Genomic DNA, 26,906 nt, shown 5'->3' with positions numbered 1-26,906 from the left:
CAGCTCCCATAGCATCAATTTTCTTGGAGGTCAGAAGGATGCTGGTGACAAAGGGAAATAAGAATGATTCATATCTGTGTCATTATTATTATTATTTATAGTTTATTTATATTCCACCCATTGCCCCGTGGGGGCTCAAGGTGGATCACAACATAATAAAATCACATTAAAATCATATATTAATAAAAGCAGTTACAATTATTCTATAAACAAATAGCTCAGCAGAACAGTTTTGATGAGATGGTGCAGCTGGACAGTGCAGTGAGTCAGTGCAATAGGATATACAGTAGGGGAGGCCGACTGATCTAATGGGCAGATGCCCCCCGCCTCACTCGAAGACCTGACGGAACAGCTCCATTTTACAGGCCCTACGAAAGGCTAATAAGCCAGGTAGGGCCCGAATCTCTGTAGGGAGCTGATTCTACCAGGTTGGGGCCAGGACCAAAAAGGACCTGGCCCTGGTAGAGACAAGACAGGCATCTTTTGGGCCAGGGACAGTCAGCCTATCCTGGGAGGCCGAACAAAGCAACCTCCGGGGCATATATGGGAAGAGACGGTCCCGCAGATATGCTGGTCCCAATCCTTGTGCTCATAGTTTATTAACAACAACCCAGCATGATATTTGGTAACATCCTGATTATTCTTCTAGACATTAATGAACAATATATTTCATTCTTCAATGCAATTATTGTAACTAATACAATTTGGATGAAAAAAAAGAACAGTAGATGGTAATATTTGGAACCATATGGACCTGTTCCATTGGAACCATTTGGAGCCATATGGATTTGTATTCTCGCTCACAGCTGGCTCAGTGAGGAAGGATGTAGTAAGGAAAGGGATTCACAGGAACATTTACTAATTAATTCACAAATTTTTAGTCAAAAATAATTGTACTATGTAAATGTGGTTTTTTCCAAGAACCATGTTGGTGTCTTATTGGATTGTTGGAACAGCCTTGATTTTGCTCTGTAAAAGCAATACTGTGGATATTGGTCTAGTGTTTCTGGGAAAATCTGAAATGTAACATTTTTCAGAAAACATTACAGTGCTCTAAATAATGCGATCTGATCTAGGACACTTGTTTGACTCTCTTTTTTTGTCCCTAACACCCATTCTTCCTCAATAGGCAGTCAAAACATCTGATATTTAGTAAACAGCATTAAAAATGTGACTTGTGTCATTTTTGTGTGCACTACAAACATCAATTTTTTTAGCAATACCCCCAAAATGTTTGAACGAAAATATTTGATAAGGGGGAAATTAAATTCAATACATAGCATAGTTTAAATGTCATATTCAAACACATTCAGACCTTATGAGAATACTCATAAAGATTTAAAGACAATAGTATATACGTATCTTGTTTACATTTAAGGGGAAAATTAAGACTGAAAAATCGCAAGAAAATGAACAATTACACTGTTGTTAGGATACCTAAAGAACTGTGCTTAATATACCACCTTACCACCCTGAGCCTGCTTGTGCGGGGAGGGCGGGATACAAATAAAAAGTTATTATTATTATTATTATTATTATTATTATTATTATTATTATTATTATTACGTTGACAGTGTTTAATTTTCTTTTGCTTATGTAATTATGGCACCTTCAGCTTCACTGTCACTCTTTGCACTGCTTATAAGTTCCATTTCAGATTAAGAAAGATCTTGTTCTCATTCCTTTCACAAGAACCTGCTGTTGGAGGAATGCTTAGAAACTTTATGGCAATTCTAAACAGCAATCAGGTGTATCCTTTTCACCATGTGAGAAGAGACATTTTCTCTGCTGCTCACCAATGATGTCTTTGCTCCACAGTTTTTCTTTTGCAAAGTTGTCAGCATGCCAGCTGTTTCAGTGACGTTCAAAGCAGTCTTTATGTACATAATTGTATCAAAAGCAGAAGATAACTTGTCTCCAGTTGTATGTTGTCCTGTATGTTGATGATCCAAAAGGTTTGCACAAGATGAATTGTATAGTGTGGAAGTCAGGTCTCTTAGCAAATATTTGGTTTACTACTAATTTTTTAGATAGAGGTGAAGAAGGCAAAAGTTCAGTGAAATTTTCTTTCAGTTTTCTCAATATCTCAAGAATATTTCAAAAGTCTGATGTGATTTTTTTTAGTTTTTTTTTAATAGCCACAGAAACTGATATTAGCAAATTGAATGCTTCAGTAACTTGAATCCAGAACAATTCACTGTCAGGAACCTGCTTCCAAATGTGTACAACAATATTCTGGGATATGATATCATCTGTTGAAGCACATTGTTCTTTATAGCACGTTTTCTAAAACACTTTATAGCTAAGCCTCATCTAATTTCCACTGCCACTAAATCAGTCCCCCACCCACTTTTCTTTCTGTAATGTCTTCAAAGTCTGATAAGCATGTGATGATTACTGAATGATTTACAATTACCTTGCAATTTGTCAACATTGCCTTCATTTTATTCTTTGGAGGTTGAAGATTCTGGCCATGAACAAAACAGCCAAACTTTATTAAATAATGATACTGTGCCTTTAATATTTGCAATACGGTTTTCATACGTATTGGAGGGACCTAGATTTTTAGTCTCTTTACTCAATATTTTTATCTTCCTTTTTTGCATGTCTCCTATTTTACTTGTATTATCAAGTTCCTTCAGCAAAAAGGGGGAAGTAATGTTTCTTTTAGTCCTGGAATCTCCAAACTATTGCTCTCTAGATGTTCATGGATTACAGTTCCCATTGATTATGCTGGCTGGAGGAGAGGCAGTCCATGAACATCTGAAGGCTTGTAGTTTTGACATTCCTATTTTAGTCTATTCTGCTCTTGCAAAAGAGGGAGTTGTGGCAGAGAGTTTGAGTCCTCTCTCCCTAGCAGAAAGAACCTTTCATTGCTCCAAATACCATTTGCTCTAGAATTCTAAACCAAGGGGACACACAACCTGGGTGTGGACATTGGCCCAAGGACTAGACTTTCCTAAGCTACAGTACTGGAAAAGCTATCAGTACTGAAATCCTGTGCAAAGGAAAGATAAGGAGGCCTTCCTGAAGGAACAATGCAAAGCAATAGAGGAAAATAACAGAATGGGAAAGACAAGAGATCTCTTCAAGAAAATTGGAGAAATCAAGGGAATGTTTCGTGCAAAGATGGCCATGATAAAGGACAAAAATGGTAGGGACCTAATAGAAGCAGAAGAGATCAAGAAGAGGTGGCAAGAATACACAGAAGAATTATACAAGAAGGATCTTGATGTCCTTGACAACCATGACAGTGAAATCACTGACCTTGAGCCAGACATCCTGGAGTGTGAAGTCAAATGGGCCTTAGAAAGCATTACTAACAACAAAGTGAGCGGAGATGATGGTATCCCATTTGAGCTACTCAAAGTCCTAAAAGACGATGCTGTTAAAGTGATGCACACATTATGTCAGCATATTTGGCAAATGCAACAGTAGCCACAGGATTGGAAAAGGTCAGTTTATATTCCAATCCCAAAGAAGGGTTATGCCAAGGAATGTTCAAACTATCTCACCATTGCACTCATTTCACATGCCAGCAAGGTCATGTTAAAGATCCTACAAGCTAGGCTTCAGCAGTATGTAGATTGGGAACTACCAGAAGGTCAAGCTGGGTTTCAGAGAGGTAGAGAATCTAGAGATCAAATTGCCAACATGGATTATGGAGAAAGCACGGGAGTATCAGAAAAACGTTTAGAATAGGAAAAGGAATTTAACAAGGATGTATATTGTAACCCTGCTTATTTAATTTATATGCAGAGTACAACAAGCGGAGTGCTGGCCTGGATGAAGCTGAAGCTGGAATTAAGATTGCTGGAGAAAACGACAACAACCTCAGAAATGCAGATGACACCACTCTAATGGCAGAAAGTGAGGAGGACCTAAAGAACCTCTTGTTGAGGGTGAGAGGAGAGCACAAAAGTAGGCTTGAAACTCAACATCAAAACAACTAAGATCATGACATCTGGCCCCATCACACCTTGGCAAATAGGAGAAAACATGGAAGTAGTGACAGACTTCACATTTCTGGGATCCAATATCACTACAGATGGTGACTGTAGCCATGAAATTAAAAGATGTTTGCTCCTTGGGAGGACAGCTATAGCAAACCTAGGCAGTGTAAAAAAAAAAAATAGAGACATCGCCCTGCCAACAAAAGTCCGTATTGTCAAAGCGATGGTATTCCCAGTAGTAATGTATGGCTGTGATAGTTTGACCATAAAGAAGGCCGAGCACAGAAGAATAGATGCTTTCGAGCTGTGGTGCTGGAGAAGAATCTTGAGAGTCGCTTGGATTGGAAGAAGATCAAATCAGTCAGTCCTAAGGGAGATCAACCCTAACTGTTCCCTGGAAGGTCAGATGCTGAAGCTGAAGCTCAAATACTTTGGCCACCCAATGAGAAGAGAGCACTCACTGGAGAAGATCCTGATGCTGGGAAAGACAGAAGGCAAAAGAAGAAGGGGACGGCAAAAGATGAGATGGCCAGACAGTGTTACTGATGTAACTAACACAAATTTGAGCAGACTTTGAAGGATGGTGGAAGACAGGACGGTCTGGCGTGACTTTGTCCATGGGGTCGCAAAAAGTCAGGCTCGACTGTGCAACTGAACAACAACAACAAAATATGCAATAAATAAATAATATAGAGTACAGACGACAATAGGTACTTTCACCCCACTTGATGTGGGGTGATGGTTAGAATTTTGGAGTAGAATCTGGAATGATTGGATTTTAATCCATTACTCAGTCATGGAAGCCGGCTATGTGACCTTTTGCCCATTACAATCTCTCAGCCTAACCTACCCTCACTAAATTGTTGTTGAAAGTATTACAAGGAGAAGAGGGAACAATACAGAAAGCTGTTTTGGGTCTTCAACCAGGGAGAAAAACTTTATATATATTAAAGATAATAAAATATTAATGATTACTAGGCGACTCCCACCTGAATCACAGCAAATGCTGGTGTGGATTACTATTCTGAGGCAGAAATGCAGATCAGTACTCGTAGAGGAGCAAATCCACCTCCACTGTTCTTACCTCTTCTAACCATTCATCAGACAAGGAACTGCAGTTTCCAAAGCCAATGTGTCCTCCTGACTCCTCCTTTCCCTTTGAAATGCAGAGCAGCTTGAAATGCAGCATTTGCCAGGTGCAGCTTTGCTTTCATTGTCACTCCTCTCTGCTGTTGAATGAGTTGATGTGCTTTTTCAAAAGGCCCTCCCCACATGCAGTAAATCGCTTCTCACTTCAGATCTGAATACTGGAGTGGAAGACAACCCCTTTTTATAGAAAACCAAAACAGTTTTTAAAATGTTTTTCTTTTGACTAAATACAGTACTTTCTGCTTATATTTCTTTCAGAATTTTCCCACCCTGACTCAGTTCTCTTACTGGAGCCTTAGAAAATATTATTTTATGCATTTGTGTAAGTAAGATGCAGGAGAGTTCAGAGTTTAGCTCCCCTTTCCCATGTACCCCATTTTTCATTAAAAATAACCCACCACCTTTGATTTAGATGTGAACTGGTAGCATCATGAATTTCCTGCTATTATTATATTTAAATTGTATACTTTCTTACCTACCACCAACATCTGTCTCTGCCCACTCTGTAAATGAGGAGTTATGTGCTTAAAATTTCTCAACATGAAACTTTTTGGTATGGAATACAGTTCTTAAGAATTTCAACCCAGCTGGGTGGGGGAAATAATTACTGTCAGAACCTCCTTTGACAGAAAGAAAAGTAACTAATGTACACAGTCAGGTTGATCTCTTAGGAATATATATAAATCCTTGTGAACATTTGGATTGCCGTATGAATCAAATATGATTGTTCTATTGCTCACCTAGCATACAAATCTACTGCATTTATCATGTTACCACAAAATGATGGATAAGTAGAGATTGCCCCATCATCCCCAAACTTCAGATACCACACACAAACCTAAGTTCAGCTGGGATTTATTTATCAGATTTATATGGAGTTTATTAATACCCAAACCACAGTATGGGCACCTAAGTAAAGAACGCTACCAGAGGCACAGTAGTGTTAATGGGCAAAACTATCCTGTCTCCAGGTACAATGCAGCCTTAATCTACTGATTGCTTTTCATGGCCTACATGCCACAGAATGTCAAGAGAGGCTTTTACTTCACCCCCTCCCCCATGATTGCAAATACTAGCATTTGACTTTTGAAGCTACCACCTTGAGGGGACTTGTCATTAACATCCCTGACTGGTAAGCCATGAGGGGTTGGCTTGGGGACCCCCCCCACATAAGATGCCTCAGGGTGTTTACCATAGTCCCCTAATTAAACCAAAAACTCACACTGTTCCATCCAGTCCCAGTAGACCCTAACCATTCTTAAGCAGGCTTAATTTGAACTCCCCATCCCTGTAAAGTAACAAAGTGAAGCTAGTAAAAAAAGAACTCTTCTCAGACAGTCTGAAAGACTCAGAAAAATCTATTCTTGTCCCCAAATCAACCAGCTGTTCCCACCTTGTCAAAATACTGGAATGAGTGGGTAGGCAGTTCTAAATGGCTAGTGCTGTTATAGCGGAGGAGCAAGCTTTTATAGTGTTTGCTTGCTCTTTGCCCTTGATCAGTAGGGATCCTAGCCTCCCAGCATGATATAATACATAGAGGGAGAGGAGCCTTATGTTGGTTCCAGAGTCTTTGAATTGTATTAAGAAGACTGGAGATCCTGGTAATGTGCCCCCAGTGACCCATATCTGCCTGGAAGTAGTTCTCTGCCAGACTGAATTGTAAACACTCATCAAGATGGAATGAAGATGATGATTACAGTCTCCTTTTTAGCTAATTTGATGAGAATTTGGCTACTAAGTCTGAACCCCAGTGAAAGGTGGAAGTATCTTCTTGAAAAGTTTAAAGATTGTGTAACTGAGGAAGGCTAGACACCTTACCAGATCACAAACATTGACATTAAAAACCCTATTTAATCTACCACCAAAGAACACAATACTGCTGGTCCTAGTCCCATGCTATTAACACTTTCAGTAAAGTGTACAAGGATGAATTAGGAAGACTTAATTTTCCATCACAGTGCTGAAACACTCATCACTGCTTAGAAATTAACAGGGATCTAGGTCACCTGACACCCCCTAAGATGTCTGTTATTCATTTGGCAAGTTAGTCTTTTGATACATACCAGAAGCATGATTGTTTGGAAACCAACCATTGCAATTCTAGCATGATTGCACCCTTCTAAATCCACCAAAGTTAATGGATTTAGAAGGGTGTAATTCTGCCTAGTACTGTACTGCAATAGTGCGATTCTATACAGTGTTACTCTGATCTAAGTTGCTTAAATTCAGTGAGCTTCAACTGGAATAACTCCTCATAGAATTACAGTGTAACTCTCTTCACTCTCTTATTTTGCATGTAATTTAGAATACCTGTCTAAAGTGTTTTTAAATAAATTGTAATCAGTAATGTGTAAAACCTTAAATACCAAAACAGTGTTCAAGCATGATTGTGTCATACCTGTTACAATCAGTAAGGAAACAGGAAGTAATTAGTTTTTCAGATCGCTGGTGAATTAAAGAGCTGAAAAGTATAAACCACTAAATACATCTGTTATATAAATCCCTGTCTTTTGAAACTTAAAAGGGTAAGATAAAACAGAGGCTTTAAAAAAAATCATTTCTTCTAGTCTAGTTCATTCACTGTGCCTAATATACTCAACTGCCATATCTCAATGTAACTGACATAATTTTTGACATTCTATTTACTGCTAGACGAAATGGCCATTTAAGCCTCTATAAATCAAACAGTTTGGACAATGCTAGCAGTATTTATAATGTCACGATGAGCAGATGTTTCAAATTTGCCTTCATTTACATATATATATTGTTTGAACATGCTCTTGCCTATTTAAATGAAGGAGGCATTCTGCTTCTCCGTTGCTTTAAATTCATTCCTCTTCAGTAATTGCATTGAAGATTTTGAAATGGATATAATTTACACAGTAGCAATCCTGGGGCTTTTGAGTTAAATTGAAAAAAAAATTTGAGCAATCCAGATGACATCAAAATCAAGCTTTTTATGGAAGCTATTAAATGATTCCTAAACTACACTAAATCAAAGATGTTGACTTTTGTGTATCTAAACCCTGAATTTTCAGTCATTTAATGGTTTATACCATAAGAGTTACTAATACAGTAAGTGTTTTTGGTTCTTCTTGTGACCTCTGGAAATTCCTCTCCTTTAAGATTCTGGCACCCCCTTAGAGTACTTTTGTAAGAAGCCTCATTGAGGGCAATTAGGCTTTGTGAGACTTCAGACAAAAGACTGTTCTCTTGTGGTTTCATAAAGGAGGTTTGTGTAGAAGCAACTGTGACAATGGGCCTCGCAAAACAATGTCAGTATCAGGCCTGAGCCATGCTTTCTTTATTTTAAGGAGAACCATTTTCTGTGTGAGTGAAATGTTGTATGTAAGTCTCTAATTCATGTAGATAAATAACGGATTCTTCTAATTTTGCTGTACGTTTTTTCCTTTAGAGCCACCACATTTTGTTGTGAAACCTCGTGACCAGGTAGCTGCATTAGGCAGAACAGTGACTTTCCAGTGTGAAGCAACAGGGAACCCTCAACCAGCAATATTTTGGCGAAGAGAAGGAAGTCAGGTAAAAGAAAGTCTTTAGCTGCACACAGTCCAGCACAGGACACATCCTAAGAAAACATAGACAATTGGATTTCAGAATATACCCCTGTTTTGAGTTCGATCCTGGCGGAAGCTGGGTTCAGGTAGGTCAAGGTTGACTTAGCCTTCCATCCTTCTGAGGTTGGTAAAATGAGTACCCAGCTTGCTGGGGGGTAAAGTGTAGATGACTGGGGAAGACAATGGCAAACCACCCCATAAAAAGTCTGCCATGAAAATGTCATGATGCGACACCCCAGACTCGGAAACGACTGTTACTTGCACAGGGGAATACTTTTACCTTTTACCCTGTTGGTTACCATATCACTTACGATGTGAGTGGTATCTTCACACAGGCTGCAAAATTAGGTGGGCAGAGTGTTAAAGCTGCAGTACTGCAGCCCTAAGCTCTGCTCACGACCTGAGTTCGATCCCCGGTGGAAGCTGGGTTTTCAAGTAGCTGGCTCGAGGTTGACTCAGCCTTCCATCCATCTGAGGTAGGTAAAATGAGTACCCAGCTTGCTGGGGGGGAAGCGTAGATGACTGGGGAAGGCAATGGCAAACCACCCTGTAAAAAGTCTGCCGTGAAAATGTTGTGAAAGCAGTGTCACTCCAGAGTCGGAAACGACTGGTGCTTGCACAGGGGACCTTTCCTTTTCCTTTCCATTCTGCAGTGCTTGTCTATAGACTGCATATAGCCCAAGAGATACATCTCATATGTGCCACTTCTTAATAAAACTTCAGTTCTTTAAAAAGTAGCAAATAGCCTGTGAATTAGTTTTAGTTCAAGCTGTTTTCCCTTTCCTTATTGAGCATATTGCAATGTTTATCAAGGAAATGAGAACACAAGATCAGTGATAAGAATGGGAAGAACTAATGAAAAATGATATGTCTTGTTTGTTTTGCCAGCAGTTTAAGAACTGATAGTTATCAGAAAAGAATGGCACTAAAAATCTCCCTTCTTTGTGTAATCTAAGAAGTTGTTTTTAGGTAGGCACTGAAAAATTTGGCATTTGGTGTCATGTATATATAATATATCATTCAGAACTCATGACCACAATTGGGGGCATAGCTTATGATGAATTATAATACAAGGCAACAGCTACTTGTAAACAGTTTGTAGGATAATGCAAATACTCTTGACAAAGCCAAAAAAAATATGCAGAACTCCATGGGATGTCAGGCTTTAGGTATCTAAACAGCATAACTAATTGTTTTTGAAACTCCCAGTTTTGAAAATTGCACACTGTAGGTATGTGGAGAGGTGGTGAGGAAGAAAAATGCAATAAATAAAAGCCCTTCTTGGATCCAATCTAATATTATGAATATTAAAAGACTAGAGTGGTGCCCACCCACTCTGCTTGCCAAACCCATAACTGGCTGCATTCAGGATATTTGGTAGTACTTTGAATACTGAATAAATGGTTCTGCCTCCTACCAACAGAGGTTCAGCAATAGCAGACAAAGCAACAGCGAACTGTTATGCGAACTGTAGTGTAGCCAAAATTAGGTTTATAACAAACATCATAACCTGACTTTCTAAAGGAGGAGAAATATTTCATCTTCCCTCTCTGTGCTGCCATTCTCCCCAGTATGCTCACATTGTTTTACTGTCTTCCATGTGTCCTTACTACAACAACCTGTGAGATATGTTAAGCTGAGAGGCTGTGCTTGTCCAAGGCTACCCAACAAATTTCCATGGAAAGCTGGGGATTGAAACCTGGCTCTTTTAGATCCTATTCAGACACTCCAGTCACTACACCACAAAGGCTCTGATAGGTCAGAGAAGTTGTTATCCTCTTTTTATTGATTGGTGGCCAATTTTATGACATTACTCCTGTCATGAACAGATCATTTTATAGTTACACCAATTTTGAAAAAGGGACCCATAGGGGAACCAGGAAATTACAGGTCAGTTAGCCTAACATGAGACCCAGACAAATTAGTAAAAAAATCAAAGAATAATCAAAGAACTATGAGGAACACAGAAGAACAAAGCCTTCTGAGGGAGAATCAGCACGGTTTCTGCAAAAGGAAGTCTTGCCTCACCAGCCTTATAGAGTTGTTTGAGAGAGTGAACAAACATGTTAATAATGGTGACTTGGTAGACATTATATAATTGGACTTTCAAAAGACTTTTGACAAGGTACCTTACAAAAAACTCCTAAGTAGTCATAAGAGAATGGGTAAGATATCAGGCATAGAGTAGGAATAAATGGACAGTTTTTGAAATAACATTTGGTACTTTCTAGTCTTCTGATACTGTGGCTGATTTTAGCGACAAATTACATATATTGCTTAGTAGATCAGCCGTTTCACATTTGAGTTCCCTAAGAACTCTTGAGTACATGTCATCAGGACCTGGAAAGTTGTCATTCCTTAATTTGCCCAGTAGGTTTAGAACCTTGTCATCTCTGTTGGATTCAGTTTTTTGGACTCCCTTTTTGCAAACAGTGGCTGTGGCATCTGTAAATGTCCCACATTTTCCACAGTGAATGCAGATACAAAAAACTCATTGAATTTCTCTGTCACCTCTCCATTTTTCTTTAGTAATCCTTATATTCCTAAATCATCCAAAGACCCAAATGCTTCTCTAGCTGATTCCCTGCTCTGGGTATGTTTAAAGAAATTTTAGTTATTTTTCTTCATACTTTTACTAACCTTCTCTTCAGATTGTCTTTTTGTATGCCTAAGTTTTAACTTGCACTTTTTTTTTTTTGACCAGACCCTGTGTTCCTTCTGTTCACTTCATTGGGGCAGACCTTCCACTTCTTAAAAGAAACCTTTTTGCTTTTTATGATCTCCTTGACTTGGGTTGTTAGCCAGTTGGCATTCTTCTAGATTGGGCAGTACATTTCCTAACCTAGGGAATATATGCTATCTGGACTTCAGTTAGTGTTGTTTTAAATAGCTTCCAAGTGTCCTATAGCAATACAATTGTCTGTTTCCCTACTTTTATCTAGTCCCTTCATTTTTATAAAGTTGCCCCTCTTGAATTCAAATGTTACTGATTTGGACATTACGTGTCACTTTCCATTGACAAAAATGCTGCACTTAACACTGTTGTGGTTACTGCTCTCAATCAGTGCAACATCTGCATCTTTCACCAAGTTTTGAATTCCACTTAGAAACAAAACCAAAATTTACTACTCCTCTTGGCTCAGAGGCTTCTAGCATTGGCATAAAAACATCTATACACATTTCCCTCTCCAACAAGCCTTACCTCTCTGGGGCCTTTTGTCTCTGTATATGGCCCTTTTTCAACATCCTTCTCTCTCTCCCAAGTTCTGCTGTGTTCCTCCTACCAGTGATAACCCAAGTCTTTACATTATCATCCATTTCCAAGGGGATTGGTTTAAAAGATGCTCTTCCACCTCTTGGTATTACCAGCAGTATTGTTCTTTTTTGGTTCAAGTGAAACCCATTTCTTTTGTACAGGTTTGGCTTGTCCCCGAAAGCTTCCCAGTGCCTAACAAATCTAAATCCTTCTTCCCAGTACCACTTTCTTATCAACATGTTGAGACCCCTAATCTGTGCCTCTCTTGATGGCTTGTTTATAGAACTGGTAGCAATTTTGAGAATACTAGTTTTGTGGTAGCCTTTACCTTTCTGCCTAGTAATCTAATTTTTTCTCTCCAGGACCACATGACTGCATATACCAATGTCATTAGTACTGACTTGCACCATGAAGGCTGACTGTTCCCCAGCACTATCAGCCAATTTAGATGGTGTAGCCTTCACACAAAGATGTCAAAATGCCTGTCACAGATGCCACTTTCTATATCCTTAATAATCAAATCACTCACTACTAAAGTCTTCCCAAAGGGGAATCCTCACCACCAGAGGATATTGCTCGATCATTTGAGAAAGGAGTCACATGTAAGGGACCAGGTTCCTCTTCTTCAGCCTGATGCCCTCCAACCTTGAGACTGTCAGTGTCCGTGATAGAAGCAGAGCTGTCAGCATGGAAATGAGACTGTTCTAAAGGCTTGTTTCTTGAGAGCCAAGAGCTCCATGCATCAAGCACTGCACAATTTCTGCAAAGTGGGCAGATAATCATTCATATGGCACTCGCTGAAAAACACAGGATAGCCCCCACTCCCCTGCTGGTTTTCTGCTTTCATAACTGGTTTGGTTGTTTAAAGTTGTTTTAGAGTTGAAATAGGGTGCTTACCTGAATCTCTGCAGATTTTCATAGCCAGGACACTACCGAAACTTTAAAAAAAAATTTTTGCACAGGCTTTTAACTAATGGGATTTTTAAAAGAAGTTTTATGCTTTGCATTTGCACTGAAGTTTATTTTATGGATATTTTAGGATGCTAAATAGTTTTCTGTGCAGTTTGTATGCCCCTGGCTTGCTTGGTTTTTATAGTGATATGTTATGATTTTTATGGTATTACTTTTACTTGTAAGCTATCCCAAGCAGGATTCTGGAAAGGCAATGTATAAATTCCCTTAATAGATAAATAAAAATGAAAATAAGCAATCTTTTTCTACTTTCTCCTCTCTATAGAACCTGTTATTTTCATACCAGCCTCCACAATCTTCTAGCCGATTTTCTGTCTCACAAACTGGTGATCTCACTATTACAAACGTACAGCGATCTGATGTTGGGTATTATATCTGCCAGACTTTAAATGTAGCAGGGAGCATTACAACAAAAGCCTACTTGGAAGTTACTGATGGTAAAGTAAAAATAATTCACTGTCATCTTCGTAATGGTTTATATTTCAGTTCTAACAATACAACAATGTGACTATGTTTATATGCTTCTAGCTGTGCAGGTGAAAATACTCATTACTAACACTGCAGTGCAGAATTAAGTGCCTTGCTAAGCAGAGTTACACTTTTCAAAGTCAGTTAAAGTTAATGGATTTAGAAGACTCTAACTCTGCTTAGGAGTGTGCTGTAAATCTTAATTATTATGGCACATTTTCCCTAGTGAGATAAGTGAGATGTTAACTGGCCAATAATTGAAATATGCAAGTTCATTTTTACTGAAGGGTTTTTATGTTAGTAATTAAATTTATCTTTCATAGTTATAAAAACACATTACTATAGATCAGGAGTGACCAACGGTAGCTCTCCAGATGTTATTTGCCTACAATTCCCATCAGCCCCAGCCAGCATGGCCACCCCTGTTATAGATAAATAAAGGTTTTAGGGAATACTGAGTATTGAGTATAAATGGTTCACAGATGATGTGTATGTAAATACCCAAACTTTAAAATATATTGACATTGCATTAAGTTACTCTCTGTGGTGGCTGTCTACATTCAGTCAGTCATTTGTGTACTGAACAGATAGGTCAGGGGGTTCCCCCCCCACACACACCACTGCAGTTGGATATAATTTGGATGTAAACTTTCCTGAAACAATGCATGTGAAGTGTTTGAACACTAGAAATGAACTACATAAATACCAATTGGCAAAAATCAACATTTGCACTAGCTCTATAGAGTACTGAAAAAAATAATTTTAGTATTAATTAGCATTGTTGTCTTGTCATGTAAAGGACCTTAGTACTGTATAATTATCATTATTATAAGGAGGCATTGCAACTTTCTCAAGGACTAAGGAAATTAAGATTAAATAGCATATGGAAATATATCTTGATTAGATTAGTAGGTAGAATTAAAGGTAACTGTGAAGCTCAAGCATGCTTTGGATATTTATGAATTTCATAACGTGCAAAACAAACAGAAAACACAGTGGTAATTTTATGATGTAAAATCTCTCAAGCTTTCATGATATGTGACTTGGTTCTTGCATGAAAGTATTGGCAAATCACAGACATTAATTGTACAATGAAATAGAATAATTAATGTTGTTATTTAAATTGATTTAATATCAAAATTACAACCAGGGCTAGCATGTGGCAATAGGCCAGCTAGCCAGACACCTAAGGCGCCACCTCTCGCCCGCTCTCAGCTTCCCAGATCTACGCAGGCCCAGAAGTCGAGAGCGGGGGGGTGTTGTAGCATGCGCTCTCCTCTGAGTCTGCCTTCCCTTGCAAGGGAAGGCAGGCTCAGACAAGAGCACGCCCTGCCCTGCTGCTCTCAAAAGCTGATAGCAGTAGAGCAGTAGAGCAACATGATGGCCTTTGGCAGACTCTGAGGAGCACACAGGCCACTGCTCCACCTCATCCATCACCTTTCCGGGTCTGCCAGGAACTCTGGCACCAACTCTGATCACAACATCAAATTATCTAGTTTAAACAAAAGGATTTGAGTAGAAAACAGTAGTCACTGATTAAGCATTACTAAATAGAACAAAGTAGGAAGTCCTGGAATTCAAAAGAGTACTACATGCTCAAATAAATTATGCCTGAATATCTGCTGAATCTCTTCTTGCTTAGACTCCTGGCTTGTCTGTGGTACATATATGCTTGTATCCTAGTTTTCTAATAAACTTCGCTTGTTTCTGGAGGAGCTAAATGAAGCAAAGAGGGCATCTGTCAAAAAAGGTGCAAGGGATTCTTTTACTAGCTTTGTATCTTCAAATGCTGATGAAGGTAAATAAATCCCATGAGGATTCTAATGCATATCACCTTCTCTTTAAAAAAAAAATCAGTAAAATTTATTCTGGCTAATACAGACCTCCAACTTTTATTTATTTATTACTTTAATTTTCTATGCTGCCCTCTGCAAGCGGACTCAGGGCAGCTAACAATTTAAAAACAATTTATAATTATAATTTAAAATGATAAAATAGCAATTAAAATACATTTCATGGTGTTGTTCAAACTTCAGTATTGGTGGGATCATAACTTTCTTTCTTCTGACAGTGATCCTATAATGATCATAATTCCCCATGAATGATATCACTCAGCAGCATAGAGTAGCAGTCCTCTCCCATTTAAGTTTTAAAGGCCTATTGGAATAGTTCAGTTTTACAGGCCCTGTGGAGTTGGGAGAGATCCCGCAGGGCCCTTACAGCCTCCAGGAGGCGTTCCACATTTCTGATGCTTCCACTGAGAAGGCACTAGCCTGTGTAGAATACAGTCTGGCCTCTCTTGGTCCAGGGATAGATAGTAGGTTTTGTGTCCCTGAACACATTATTCTCTGGGGGAATATGGAGAAAGGTGGTCCCATGGATGGACAGGCCCTCGACCATGTAGGGCTTTAAAGGTCAGTACCAACACCTTGCAGCTGACTCTGAACACAATAGGCAGCCAATGCAGCTCCTTCAGCACAGGTTGAATGTTCCCCCATTGAGGGAACCCCATTAACAACCATGCTACAATGTTCTGCACTAGCTGTAGTTTCCGAGTCAGAGTCAAGGGTAGCCCCATGTAGAGAGCATTACAGTGGTCCATTCTCAAGGTGACCATAGCATGGATCACCATTGCTAAGTTGTCATGCTCCAGGAAAGGGGCTAGCTGCCATACCCACTGAAGATGAAAAAAGGCAGATTTGGTAGTGGCTACTACCTGGGCCTCCATAGCCAAAGAGGACTCCAGCAGCATTCCCAAGCTCTTGACCTTAGGGGCTGATATTAGTGGCACTCCGTCAAGAGCTAGCAAAGGGATCTCCTTTCCTGGGCCACCCTGACTCAGATCAAGAACCTCCATCTTAGTCGGATTTAACTTCGACTGACTCAGCCTGAGCCAAGATGCTACAGCTTGTAGAGCCAGGTCTGGATTGTCCAGGGTACAGTCAGACTGAACACCCATCAATAGGTAGAGCTGGGTGTCATCTGCATATTGATGGCATCCCAGCCCATACCTCCTGACAATTTGGGCAAGGGGATGTATATAGTTAAATAACATCGGGGACAGAACTGCACCTTGTGGCACACCACATATAAGTGGGTGCCTCCGGGATGATTCTTCCTCTATCACCACCCTTTGTCCCCAACCTTGGAAAAAGAGGCCAGCCATTGCAAGGCGGACCCCTGGATTCCCATGTTGCAAGGCAGGTAGACAGTAGCTGATGGTCAACCGTATCAAATGCGGCTGACAGATCTAATAATAACAGCACTGCTGAGCCACCCTGATCCAGATGTCGTAAGAGGTCATTCATGAGCTCCGTCCTGTGACCTGGTCAAAAGCTGAACTGGAATGGATCCAGTGTGGAAGTATCATCCAGGAATCTCTGTAGCTGAGTTGCCACCACCTGCTCTATGACCTTACCCAAAAAGGGTAGGTTCAACACTGGCTGATAGTTTGTCAATACAGCCATGTCTGCAGACGGTTTTTTCAAGATGGGGCAGACCAGAGCCTCTTTAAGGGGTGTGGGAAAGATCCTTTCTAAGGGGGATCTGTTAACAAAAATCTGCAGTGGTTCACATAGTGTTGTCTGGCTAGCTTTTACAAGCCAGGATGGGCACAGATCCAACCCACAGGTGGTAGAGCATACAGCTAAGAGGATTCTGTGAACCTCCTCCAGGCTGAGTGGAGTGAAGGAATCCAGAAACGGATCAGAAGACTTGCTCGGTGTCTCAAGTTCTTTCACTGTATCAATTCTGGTGGAGAGGTCACGTCAGAGCGACGAGACTTTATCTGCAAAAAAGCTTGCAAAAGTCTCACAGCCGATTTCTAATTCCCTAACGTTTGGTTTACCTTGCAATAAAGTTGTCAGTGACTGAATTATGCTAAATAATTGTGATGGGTGCGAAGTCACAGGTGCAATCCAGATCGCAAAGTAAGTCTTCTTTGTGGCTTGGACTGCCATCTCATAGGTCCCCATAAACAACCTATAAGATGTTCTCTAGCCCGTCTTAATCTCCATTTCATCGATCGCAGCTCTGGGGTATAACATGGCGCGGATCGTGAATGGGGATGAAAAGGACATTGAGGAGCAATCTTGTCGATGGCTGCAGAGAGCTGGTTATTCTAGATCTCCACAAGTTCATCCAACAAGCCACCAGAGGACCAGGGATCCTGCAAAGTCTTTTGAAACCGTATAGAGTCCATCTGGCTTCGTGGGCGAGTCAAAACTTGCTCACCGCCTAAACAGGGTAGAGGTGAAATATCCACATGGACCTTCAGGGCATAGTGGTCAGACCATGGCACTGCATCAGCAGAAATCTGATCCACTACAGCTCCCATTGCAAAGATAAAATCTAGCATGTGTCCGGCCTGAGGTGTGGGTGTTGTTACATATTGGGAAAGTCCTACTGCTGCCATGGAAGACACGAGGTTCGTCACCTGAGTGGAGGCTGCATTCTTAGCACGGATATTGAAGTCACCCAAGACTATAAGTCGAGGGTGCTCCTGCTACAGCCTCAATTAGGGAAAGTAAGGCACTGGCCGGTGTGTTAGGCAGACGGTACACCAGCCAGATAGCCAAGCTCTCCCCCAACATCCCACATCAAGCCGGCAAACTCTATGCCAGTGATCTTTAGAGGCAGGAGAACCCGAAAGGAGCAAGCCTCCCATCTGACAAAGCCACCTCTCCCCCCCCCCCCACCCACTTGTCTGTGCCTGGAGAAGGACAGAGAATCCAAGAGGAGCTACTTGGGAGAGAGCTACCGTCTCCCCATCTTGCACCCAGGTCTCCATCACGCAAGTCAGGTCCATGTCCTGCCTAGTTAGAATATCCTGCAGGACTGAGGCCTTATTATTTATGGACCTGGCATTGCACAACACCAAGGATGGAGGCGAGTGTTTCCACTTAGCTCCCATACCTGCCATCCTTGGGATGGGACACAGGCTTGAAGGAGAGCAAGCCCTCCTATGTCTCAGTCTCCTTCCATTCCAACTCTGCCTGCTCCCACAGCTATATTTTCCCCTTCCCAGGAGCACTGGAATCTCCTGACCAGACATCTCCCACTGATGATCTCTGCTGAGCCTCAGATAACCATCAGTGTATATATGTCTACAACTTATCCTGCCCCTCCCTCCCACTCAAACCAATGCTCTATCAACTAATATCTTCTACGATCTAACTATGCTATATTACTAATAATAATAATTTTATCCTAGCCAATTAAATTAAAGAACCCCTTTCCCCTCCCCTATCTAATTAATTAGCAAAATTTATACAATTCATTTAGTAGATAACACATTCAATCAATTAGATCCAATAATACAGTCAGTTCCCAATCAAGGATAAAATCAAAGATGAGCAGTATTGAATTGGTTATGTAATTATCTTTAGATTCTTTCAAAGCCCAAAGCAACTGCTGCTGAATAGAAAATTGTTTCCAGTTTAATAAATGTGTTTGTTTCCCTCCTATCGTTTCATTTCCCAGTAATTGCAGACCGGCCTCCCCCTGTCATTCGACAGGGTCCTGTGAATCAAACTGTGGCTGTGGATGGTACTTTAGTTCTCAACTGTGTGGCTGCAGGCACTTTAGTGCCCACCATTCTCTGGAAAAAAGACAGCACTCTTCTCTCCACACAAGACTCCCGGATCAAGCAGCTGGAGACTGGAGGGCTACAGATTCGATATGCCAAGGTAAATTCAAATGGAAATTCCGCAAGTTCTTTTTGAAAAATTTTGCTTCTTTTATGTTTGGGATCCTGAATGGCACAATCTTTAATTTCAGAATCTATGGCATGTCAAATAACTACTAATGTATTTATTTGATGCTTCATGTCTTCAGATAACTTATTCTGAATTCCCACAGCACAATGGAAAATATTGCATAAATAAACTTCTGAGAAGAATTAATTTAGAAAACTATTTTATACAAGATTTTCAGAGTATAAGCTTTTGTCAGATGCAGGGAGATTTGACTCTAAAGTTTACAAAATCTTTGTGGGCTCTAAGCTGCTGCTGGACTCAAATCGACCTTTTCTTCTGCAGACCAACATGGCTACCTTCTGCAACTGTTTTTATAGAAGGGGTAAATTAAAAAAATGAAGAGGAAAAATAAATTTCTTTAGTTTCACTTTATGGGAATGACTGCTTTCCTAAGCAGGGTAACACACATCCAGTTCTAAGTCCGCTGAAGTCAGAGGGCTTAGAAATGTGGAACTACATCACATGGCATTGTTAGTTTCAGTTTGCTTTATTACGGTCCATGACCAAATACACAGCACAATGCAGGCCAACAACAACCACATAAAAATTGTAAAAATCAAGATGGACCTAAATAGGTAAAACGTAAGATATTTAAAAAATAAATGTTTGGAGAGGTGGAGCCCCTCCCAACTGAGTGATAACACTATGAGTTCAATCAGTGGGTATTGTTTCTGTCTTAACCTCTGGCTATGTGATTGAGCCACCACCTTACTGACTCATCAGCCTAATTCAACTATCCTCTTTCTCTACTACTGTAGTAATTTCTGACACTATATAAATCCTTTATCTTCTAAGTTTACTCTTTCTCATGGTGTCATCCTAAATTAGTTAAGACATTAAAACTCACTCGTAAACCTACTGGGACAAATATTGCTGAACTGACACACCCTGTTGTCTCCATCTGCAAATCCATTCAGGTGACCAGTATAAGCTCATCGCCGGGCCATCACAGCCCTCTTAGGTACAGGAGGAGCTCCACCTCTCCAAACCCTATAAAAACTGGGTCCAAATCTCAGCACATTGTCCATTCTGTAAGGTGCCATATACAGTCTGTACTCCCGGTTACTCTTTGTAATTGGGTCTCCAAAGCGTGTCACGCTGGTCAGGCACGTTCTCTCCTCTGTTTCTCTTCGCTGCATGGACATCTGCGCTCCAGGACAGGTAGCATCACCCATTTCAACCAAACCCTCATCCCTATCAATAATCCCTATTTTCTTAGTCCTTGATTGTGTGTTTTATTGCTTGTGTGTATGACTGTACTCTTTTTACATTATTTCATAGTAAAAACATTATAAAATATATTCACTCTGGAGTTTTCCTTTTTTGAGAATCAGACTTTCTTATAATTGGTGAAGATCCTAGCTCCTAATTCATTCTACCTAAGTCTCGTTATTGCTAATTCCCCCATCTAAAAGAGGAGACCCAAACATTTCCAGTAACAGCTCCATTGTTTTTACAAATACAGCATTTTAACTATCATTATCATCACAGTCTTTATTGCATCAGCAAATAAGCCTTATGTTATTAAGAGATGGAAACTTTTCCTATACAGTAATTTATATTTCTCTACCAGTAGTTCTTTGTATTCTCATTTTTGTGTTTATTGCATGCCATTTACCATGCCATGTAAAAATGCAGTATTTACATGATTCTCACAGACTAATTAGATTAAGATAATCAAACATATAGGTGGTTTCACAAGAATTTGAGAAAACATGCTTGGTCAATGCGCTAGTCTTCTGTGACAAGTTATAGCAAAACAGTTTACGTTTTTGTAAGTAGAACACCTGTTCTTACTTGCTGGGTGTTCTTGCCTTAGGATAACTTAATTCATAAAATTAAACTAAATGTAAAGAGACTCTTCCACAGAAGTCATTGTTTAAAACCATCTGGTTGCCTTCCCATGCATACTCTTCATGCCAGCACAGAATTTGTGGTGTTGACAGTTGTCTCTGATTTTTAGTTTGACCTTTTGTGAGTGGATTAATCTTTCATTGCTTTATGAATGCATTACCGGTACTTTTGGTAGGTTGTGTTTATATTATTGTGATTACACTGTATGCAGCCTTTTTACCCGCTTCATATTATCACAATAAATTGTGAGCATCAACATTTCAGGAATTCAGATCGCCTTGGAAATAACTTGCAAGAGTTCCCTCTTTTCTGAAGAGCAGCTCTCACTCATTTCTTAGTTATTTTTTAAAGCACATTAACATATTAGTAAAGCATCTGAGGAAGGAGCTTTTTTCCATCTAGTATCCTAAGATCCTGTTATACAGAATAGACAATGCTGTGCTAGATACACCAGTCTAGCTTTAGTATATGGCAGCTTCATATGTACAATGATTCTTTTTCTCCAAAGAAAGACCACTGACCTTTCAAAATCAGTAATGCCTACTCTCACTGGCAGCAGCTTCTGTAGGATCCCATGCAGCAAGCAGTCTTTAGCACCAACTACTCCCCAATCCTTTTAACTGAAGATGCCAGGAATTGAATATGGAATCTGCTACATCTAAAGTAGATGTTCGGCCACTGAACTGTGGCCCATTCTGCAATGATGCAACATAGCACATGTTTAAAGTGCTAACTGATGAACAAGAAATTTCTTATTTCACACCTGTGTGGGAAGATACCTTTTCTCCCCCTCGTCATGATCTTCACACCAGGGTTCTTTAAACTTCAAACTCATGAAAACTCTTAAAAGTTTATAGCATCCTAGACTGAAAAGAAAGTGAATAGTATATGCTACTTGGGGTTTGATCCATTTATTTCCCCACTCCCTCAATGTTTTTCTTCCGCATATTGAACTACCATTTAACAGTCTGTGACATCTGGAAGACAATGAGCAAGCCCAATGTTTTTTTAATTTGTTTTGCAGATATTTCTCATTTAACTTCAATTAGCTAATCCTTAATATGAGCAAACCTCTGTTTTGTCTACATATGCCCATTTCACCGATACGCATAGAACCGTTACATTTTCTATTACAAATGATTATGTCAGAAGGAAATCTAAAATAAGTTTGCTTCTTCTGCTCTCTGTACTCACCCTGCCCCTCTTCCCCACTACCTGTGAAGTGGTCAGCAGTCTGAGAATGGAAATAATTAGAAATCATCATTTGAGTCTCTTAGATTAGATTTGCATTACTAATATCTAGATATTTTATTTTATGTTGATATGTTTATAGTTATTGTACATCATCCAGAGCTCTGTAGTAGCAAGGATTGGGCGATCTTTAAATCCAATAAATAATAATGAGGTTTCTTGAGTTTTCTTAATTCAAGAGACTGTTTGTGGCTCGGCACCAAAGGGAGAATGTGGGGGAGGTCACCAAAGGGTGAAAGAGGGGTCTCCTACTTCCCATGTCATTTGCCTATTTTATGACCCAAGTTTGATTAACACACATACAACCTGGTTTGAAATAAAATTGGAATAAATTGGCCACAATTGGTTACAGCTGTAAGAAAACATAGGGGGCCAGATCCTGTAAATTGACTGGCCCACTGGCAAATCGATGATCTCCTGGACACACCAGCCTAATGGCTAGAGCTGTGAGAACCATGGGATGACAGGTTAATGGGTCCCACAAGGACAACCACTACCAAGTGGTTTCCCCTGTTACCTAAGTGGGAGGGTAGCCCCTGGAAATCACTGAGCAGGGCACACTCCTTGAATCCCTCAGCCCAAGATCCCTTAAGGGGATCCCCATACTCAGAAAAATGGGCATTCAGACTGGCTTTCCTGAAAATGGAGTTGATCCCATGCTGATACTACCACAAGAGTTGGACTTCCTGCCACCCGACTTCAGCCTATGCTCCTACACTTGTAGCCAACCCAGTAGACCATTCCTAATACCATGCAGCCATATATCCATTCCTTAGTGAGATAGGTGAATGCCATCAGGCACAAACGGGGCTGGTAATCAATACAAAATGTCTGGATGTCGGATCCTGTAGCCTCCATGTGCTTGCCCAACCTGTTGGTCTTCGTTCTCCTCACTGACCTTTGCTGGGCAGGGCACTGCTTAAGCCAATCAGACCAGAAGATGGTTGTAACCAACAGCAGGTCCACTTCAGCCCGGTGAATGAAGTCAGTGTCAGTGTCAGTGAACCCCCAAGTCATTTTCACCAAGTTGAATCACTAGCACACTTGGCTACTGGTAATGTTATGAGCCATACTATGGATAGGAGGGCTTCTCATTTCATACCTTGATTGCCAGTCCAAGTTTCTTGCACCCTGTACTGCAAGCTGAGGTTCCTGCCCCAGCCCAATGAGGCTGTGTAGATGCTCTCCCAGTTCACAGTGCTGTTCCCCCAGATCCAAACAGGCTTCCTCTGATACTGAATGAGTCATCAGCAGCCAATTATGAGTGAATGTACCTATGGTATGCCTCATATCACTATCTTCTAATGGCCTGGATGCTTGAAGGCCATAGGCCCGGCCTAGCTTAGTAGCCATGGTTGCCACCCCAATCTGGAAGAAACAGGGATCAAAATCTCCCAGGGAAGGACCCAGTGCTGCCTTGCTAGTCTGCAGGACCCCAGGAAACTGATGCCTCATAAGGAAGAAGCCATCCTTGTGGATTAATAGGAGACCCAATTTGTTTGAGCATATTGCCAGAAAAGTGTTTGTGGCCTGCACTGGGCAATGACCACTCCCAGGCAAGAGGGTCAAGTGCAAGTGATCCCCCTGCACCCACTGATCAGTCTTGGACCTCCTGGTGGTCAGGAGATTCCAGCCCTGCCTTTCAAAATGTCCACAACCCCCAGGGGGCAGTTAGCTGCATCTATTTTTTTTTTTAATTTACCACCAGCCATGACCTTGAGGGTCCCCCAAAAGACCAGAGTGAATGTCACTTCAAACTAGGAGGCCTTGTATGGTGACTGGGAAAGGATCAGCAGTTGTCACAGTAACTGGACCAGGATCTCAAAAGTCAGGGGCCTATGGGGGTCGGGGGACCCTGGGGTAGAGTCGCTTCCATTCCTCCATAACCTTAAAAGACAACTCTTGTTACTTCCTAAGAAAGAAATGACAATCATGTGCTCCTGGATGGTTCTGGATGCCAGGCCTTGACTGCACAAGTGGGCAATGTATCAAGAGAACCATCTCTGGCTGGACTGGCCAGGCATCTGGACCCCCATTGCCCGTGGAGAAGGCAAAAAAAGCCTAGACAGCTGCTGTGTACAAGCATAAAGTAGACAGGGCAACAGAGTGGCAAATGCCTTGCGTTATGGTGGATTCCCAAGTTCTCAGAAGTCATCAGGAAATGGGTCTGGGTGACGGGTCTGGGTAATGGTTGGCCTCCGGTGCCAGGCTGCAGAATCTCTCCTCCTGGAGGCAAGACAAGTCATCCACAATGTTGTTATCAACACATGGCGAACAGAAAACATTATATTGTTGGATAGGCAGACCAGGACTAACTTGCCCACCTGTTCTGATCATAATGTCTGTTTTTTCATGACCTTCACCACTGCCTGGCTGTCACACCAAAACCTAACCTTCTTGTTCTGGAACTCCCTGCCCCATATAACTGCTGCCATAAGAATAGGAAACAATTATAGGAAGGTTCTATTCCTGTCCCATCCCACTGTGCTAGCCATCAGCTGGCACACCAATTGTAATATATCCCAATGCTGCTGATACACATTGCATCGAACTGTATCTCAGGCCCATAGCTACAGGGGGGCCAGGCCGCTCCATATAACCCCCCCTTCCCTCTGTAGGGCCCCTCCATTCCCAGGCTATTTCTCCCCCCCCCCCTGTGCGAGTAAAAGAAGGAGCAACAGCAACATTGAGAGAGAGTGAGGGAGAGAGAGTGGAAGCAGGGACAGTGAAAATGTACACTTGATGCATGACAACATCTGGGTAATCAAAGCCTGCAATATTAAAAGCTTATCTTTTAGCAAATTGGAAGTCCTGTCCACTGAATCCAACTGGATCCCTAGATGGGTCAGTCACATTGAGGGAAGGTGAGTATGATAGGAAGACATTTCCAGTAATCCAGCTAAAATAACCACAAATCTGACCTTTGGCAATCTGAGATGAATTCCCATCAAAAAACCCAATTTTAAGAAGATTTTCTGTATAATTAAGTTATCTGTATCAGTTAAACCATAGATCTATTGAGGCCACAATTACAGTAAGAGAATTGTTGAACAGACAAGAGATTCTTGTTCTGGAAAGTAGATGGTGTTTCAGTGAATATTTAAACAAAGTGAAATCAATCAAGTTTATCACAGTCAAAAGACCAGCAAAGTTGAAAACAGATTTAAAAGACAGTTTTTACAAAAGTGAAATGTATATCAATTCACAAAACTGCCAATATCAGTTAACAAAAAAATAAAATCCTGTACTTACCTCAGCACATTATTGCCAGTTAAAGTCTGAGTTTTCTAATTATCAGCAAGAGAGAATCTGTGTTGAGTTAATCCCTGTTCAATAGGGTTACACATTTCTAATAAATACCTACATATTTCATATATTTATTTATTTATTTATTTTCAGCTTGGAGACACTGGTCGGTATACATGCATTGCCTCAACTCCAAGTGGTGAAGCATCATGGAGTGCTTACATTGAAGTTCAAGGTAATTTTATCGATATTCTTGAATATAGGGTAGAAATCGTTTAAAAATGGGTGATTACATTCCTTCTATTGGCTGATTGTGTAATAAACGTGAACATGATGATCTTTTTCAGTTCATTCATTTATTAGTAGGTATGTCTATATAACTCATAGGCCAGGGATGGCCAAACTGCAATTCAGGAGCACATGTGGCTCTTTCACACATATTGTGTGGCTCTTGAAGCCCCCACTACCCTAGAGGGTGATTTGGAAAAGGCGTTTCTCTCTTTAAATCATTTCTCTAAGCCAGCCAGTGGCTTGGAGAGTGCATTTAAAGTTGCTTTCTTTACATTTCCCTTTCCCTTCCCCCATCTACTTGCCTGCCTTGCCTTTCTGCCTTCCTTCCTTCGTGTCTTGCAGATGTCTCTCAGACATCTGATATTCATGTCTTGCGGCTCTCAAATGTCCAGTGTTTATGCTATGTGGCTCTTATATCAAGCAAGTTTAGCCACCCCTGTCATAGGCTGTTAGACTAGATGAAATTCTATATATGAAGTACAAAATTTAGAATAAAATAAAACCAAGACCTTCTAGCTAAACAATTAACAACAAAAATTATTTTTAAAATTATTATAATAAAATAATTCATCAATATTAATGGCAAAATCAGATGACTACAAAGTTCTCTCTATGTGTGTGTGTGTGTTTATTTGTATGTATTTTTATCACTATTTGCTAGAATTTGGAGTACCTGTGCAGCCACCAAGACCTACTGACCCTAACTTGATTCCAAGTGCACCATCAAAACCTGAGGTTACTGATGTCAGCAGAAATACAGTAACAGTGTCATGGCAGCCTAATTTGAATTCAGGTGCAACTCCAACCTCTTATATAATAGAGGCCTTCAGGTACTATATGTATCATATAATCTGATTGTGGTTATGTTTGCCAATGCTGTTAAATCACAGACACGTAGTAACCTGTTATTTATGTTTTATCCTTAGCCATGCAGCTGGCAGTAGCTGGCAGACTGTAGCAGAAAATATAAAAACAGAAACCTTTGCTGTTAAAGGGCTGAAACCAAATGCAATTTATCTCTTCCTTGTACGGGCAGCCAATGCATATGGAATTAGTGATCCCAGTCAGATATCTGACCCAGTGAAAACTCAAGGTAAAACATATATGTGAGTTAGGGTAAATCATGCTCAGCCTT

General features: G+C 40.5%; 1 protein-coding gene across 1 annotated transcript in view; it reads left to right on the top strand.

Annotated features, from left to right (window-relative positions):
- ROBO1 (roundabout guidance receptor 1) overlaps positions 1–26,906 on the top strand; it is a 1,194,505-nt gene that overhangs the window by 1,084,252 nt on the left and 83,347 nt on the right. Inside the window, exons 9-14 of the mRNA XM_060234426.1 lie at positions 8,518–8,642; positions 13,171–13,342; positions 18,855–19,060; positions 25,634–25,715; positions 26,433–26,601; positions 26,698–26,864. Of these exons, the coding sequence (XP_060090409.1) occupies positions 8,518–8,642; positions 13,171–13,342; positions 18,855–19,060; positions 25,634–25,715; positions 26,433–26,601; positions 26,698–26,864 (921 nt within the window). The remainder of the gene's footprint in view (positions 1–8,517; positions 8,643–13,170; positions 13,343–18,854; positions 19,061–25,633; positions 25,716–26,432; positions 26,602–26,697; positions 26,865–26,906) is intronic.

The sequence above is a fragment of the Heteronotia binoei genome, chromosome 3, assembly GCF_032191835.1.
Source record: "Heteronotia binoei isolate CCM8104 ecotype False Entrance Well chromosome 3, APGP_CSIRO_Hbin_v1, whole genome shotgun sequence".
NCBI lineage: Eukaryota > Metazoa > Chordata > Lepidosauria > Squamata > Gekkonidae > Heteronotia > Heteronotia binoei.
Note: the sequence above shows the minus strand (reverse complement) of the source record. Positions and strands in the feature narration are given on the sequence as shown.